General features: G+C 37.4%; 1 protein-coding gene across 1 annotated transcript; it reads right to left on the reverse strand.

The window, feature by feature from the left end:
• Positions 1-766: 766 nt before the first annotated feature.
• On the reverse strand, positions 767-2,774 carry LOC111395246 (glycine-rich protein 5-like). Its single transcript, XM_023021232.1, has 2 exons — positions 2,413-2,774; positions 767-956 (listed from the first exon to the last, which is right to left on the reverse strand). Exons 1-2 carry the CDS (start codon positions 2,772-2,774, stop codon positions 767-769), a joined length of 552 nt encoding a protein of 183 aa, XP_022877000.1.
• Between the last annotated feature and the right edge of the window lie 362 nt (positions 2,775-3,136).

The following is a 3,136-nucleotide window of genomic DNA, read 5'->3' on the forward strand; positions in this document are numbered from 1 at the left end:
CAGGTATATATTTAATTAATTAAAAAATTTATTAAATTAATATAATAAAGTCACATTATACAATTAATGTTCATAGATTCATAATTATAGATCACATATCATCAAATTAATTAGTCATGGATTATTTTTGATCACAAATCAAAAATTTTGTAGGTCACAGATTGCTCAAATTAAAGGTTATAGTTTATCTATGGGTCACATATTTTCAAATTTATTGGCCACAAATTATTTTTTAGTCACAAATTATCGAATTTTAATGTTATTGATTAATAATTTATCCAAATGGTCACATGCACCAAACACCCCCACCACCGGTCCCGATCAAGGACCAATCTTGGTCACAAATCACCACCACACAACCATCGCTTGCACCACCACACTACAACCTCATCCCACAATTGGCACTACAATTGTCACCGCAACCTTACATCCAAAGCCAACACCACTATTACCAGCAAAACACACAACCAAAACTACCATACAACCACCACAAAATCAAATTCACGGTAGCAAACAGCTCACTGCTCGTCATACCCACAACATAAATCCCCGACTGTCACCAGAAACCAAAACAACAATACCTAACCCACAACCTCACCGGAGTCTCCACCCCCAACATAACCACCACCAGAAACCACCACAGGCACCAATACCAATACCACCACCAAACACACCCAATAATATACCATCTCCCAATGTCACCAACACCACCCAAATCACCATTGCCAACATGAGCATCGCCACTACCATCACCACCACCGCCGTCCTACCAGATCTCCCATACCACCATCACCACATCGTCAACCCACAGCATCACCAACACCACCCACATCCACGTTGCATAGAGAAGATGCTGCAGTTTTGCCACCACATCACCATCGTTGACTGCCACCGCCATTATCACCTTTAAAACCTCACTAGTGCCTCCAACCAAAATTGTTTTTAGATCCCCATCGCTGCCAAATCGAAAAACCCAAAAGACCTTCAAAAAATGCATATTGAAATTGTAGCTTCGCGCTACTGCGATACGTCACCTCCCCTACACTAATACCGGCTCATCTCCTTTGCACTGGTTGCCAGGCTTGAATGGGTCACTACGTCGAAAATAGAGAAGGTAGGGATGGGCCCAAACTACATCTACAAATCGAAAAATAGAAAAAGAACTGCAACATCGCAAAACTGCGTCCACAGTAGCACCATCTCCCCACGCAGGTGTCGGCATCGTCGTTGCAATGTTTGAATGGGTTGTCGGTATTAAGAAGAGAGAAGGAAGAGATGGGATTGAAAATGGGTGAAATGATTAGGGTTTTTAATTGAATTGGGTAGATTAATTATATATAATTTTTGATTTGCGAATAATAAAACTTTTAACTTGATTTTTTAATCGTAATTTTTAAAGACCTAGTATTATGTAATTTCTACAAATATCCTTAAATTTAGGAGCATATTTGAAAAACCATATGAAAACTTTTTTTGAAGTAAAAAATACTGTAATATTAAAAAGTGACACAATGTCACTTTTTTTATTAAATTTAAAAAAGTGACCCAATACCACTTTTAAAAGTTATGTGTCACTTTTTTTTATTAAGAAATGACATACAATGTCACTTATATTAAAAAATTGTCACTAAAAAAAGGTGGTAGAAATCAAGAAGGTGATTGGAAATGTGACAAATACTAAAAAAGTGACAAAAATTCAAAAAAAGTGACAAAATTTCAAAAAAGTAACAGTAATTTAAAAAAAAAGTGGAGATTTTAAAAAGTGGCACAACTTTTTATAAAAGTTACACAAATTAAAAAAGTGAGAAAAAAAAGTGACAGAAATTAAAAAAAAAATAACAAAATAGTTTGGTGGTGATTTTCTCATTGACAAATATTCGTCTATAAACATATTCATGCAAGATAAGAAATCATCCTAATATAAAAGCAATTTTTTACTTTCCACGCACCTCAAGCCATTTGAACATTTATTTGCAGTAGTATTTGCATCCTGCTTGTAGCTATGCTAGTTCAACTTTGACGTATAACAAGTCGAAATTCTTCTATCAAGGGATTTCTATTCTTACATTATAATAGCTGATCAACTCATTTGGTAGTGAGTTGCTGGCACCAATTGCACTACCTGTCCTCACTTGCAGAGCAAATGAAGGCTCCATAATGTTGACTGATTTTTTATTTTTTTCAAAGTCTTAAGCCATAAAATTGGCCACTATCATCCGCAATTAGAGATACAATGCCAAACACAGACATCAAGTATTAGGTATAAGAACATTATATATAGTAGGTAGATGCGGTAAAAAAAAAAGTCCTTAAAAAAGTAGCACAACAAGCTTCAAGTGTTGCAACTCCGTTAATCATCCCAATAATGTCATCATCACCTACAGCTATAGCTACACCAACTTCCAACCCAACCAATCAGCCACCTCAAGTCCCACACGACAACCTCCGCCAAATCCAGTACGAAGTCCATCCCAACCACCAGCATTGCCATCTCCACCACTAGTACTTCTACCGACTGTACCTCCACCATTAGTGGTTTCACCATTAGCACTTCCATTGACTACACCTCTACCACAGGCATCCCCTACACCTATCCAATAGCCACCAACAACCCCAGTTTGAGCAATAATGGCACATGCTCCTACATCTACAATATCCCTACCAATTCCACCGCCTACAGCACTACCAACGCCAATGCCAGCACTACCACCACCTATTGTATCACCAACCCCAGCACTAGATTTGGTTCTCTCACCTCCACCATCACTTGGCATGCACAAAAAAAAAAAAAAAAGGAAGCACAAGCATAGGCACACGCACAGATAAAGGCACAAGCATCATCATGCACTAGTACCTACATCGATTGTCTCGAGCCTTCCAACACCAACTACAATTCAAGATACCAAGAAAATAACACTAGCACCATCTCAAAAGTCTCTAGCACTCCAACCCACCTATCAAGAATGACGGAATCTTGGTTTTAGGATGGTTTGAGGATTTCTATTTGTAATATATTGGTTTGGCGCTTTTGGGATTTTGGGGATGTATTATTTACAGTTATTAGAGATTTTAATTTTGTTAAAGTGTATTAATCTAATTCGTTCATTTTTTAGAGTAATGGGCCCAATTTCCTCAT

Source organism: Olea europaea, chromosome 6 (assembly GCF_002742605.1).
Source record: "Olea europaea var. sylvestris chromosome 6, O_europaea_v1, whole genome shotgun sequence".
Classification (NCBI taxonomy): domain Eukaryota; kingdom Viridiplantae; phylum Streptophyta; class Magnoliopsida; order Lamiales; family Oleaceae; genus Olea; species Olea europaea.

Excerpts from the sequence above, each read along its gene's own strand:
- LOC111395246 (XM_023021232.1), bottom strand. The coding sequence starts at position 2,774 with ATGCCAAGTGATGGTGGAGGTGAGAGAACCAAATCTAGTGCTGGGGTT. Across the intron at positions 957-2,412 it reads GGACTTGAGGTGGCTGATTG|CGATGGGGATCTAAAAACAA; the intron begins GTTGGGTTGGAA and ends TCGATTTGGCAG.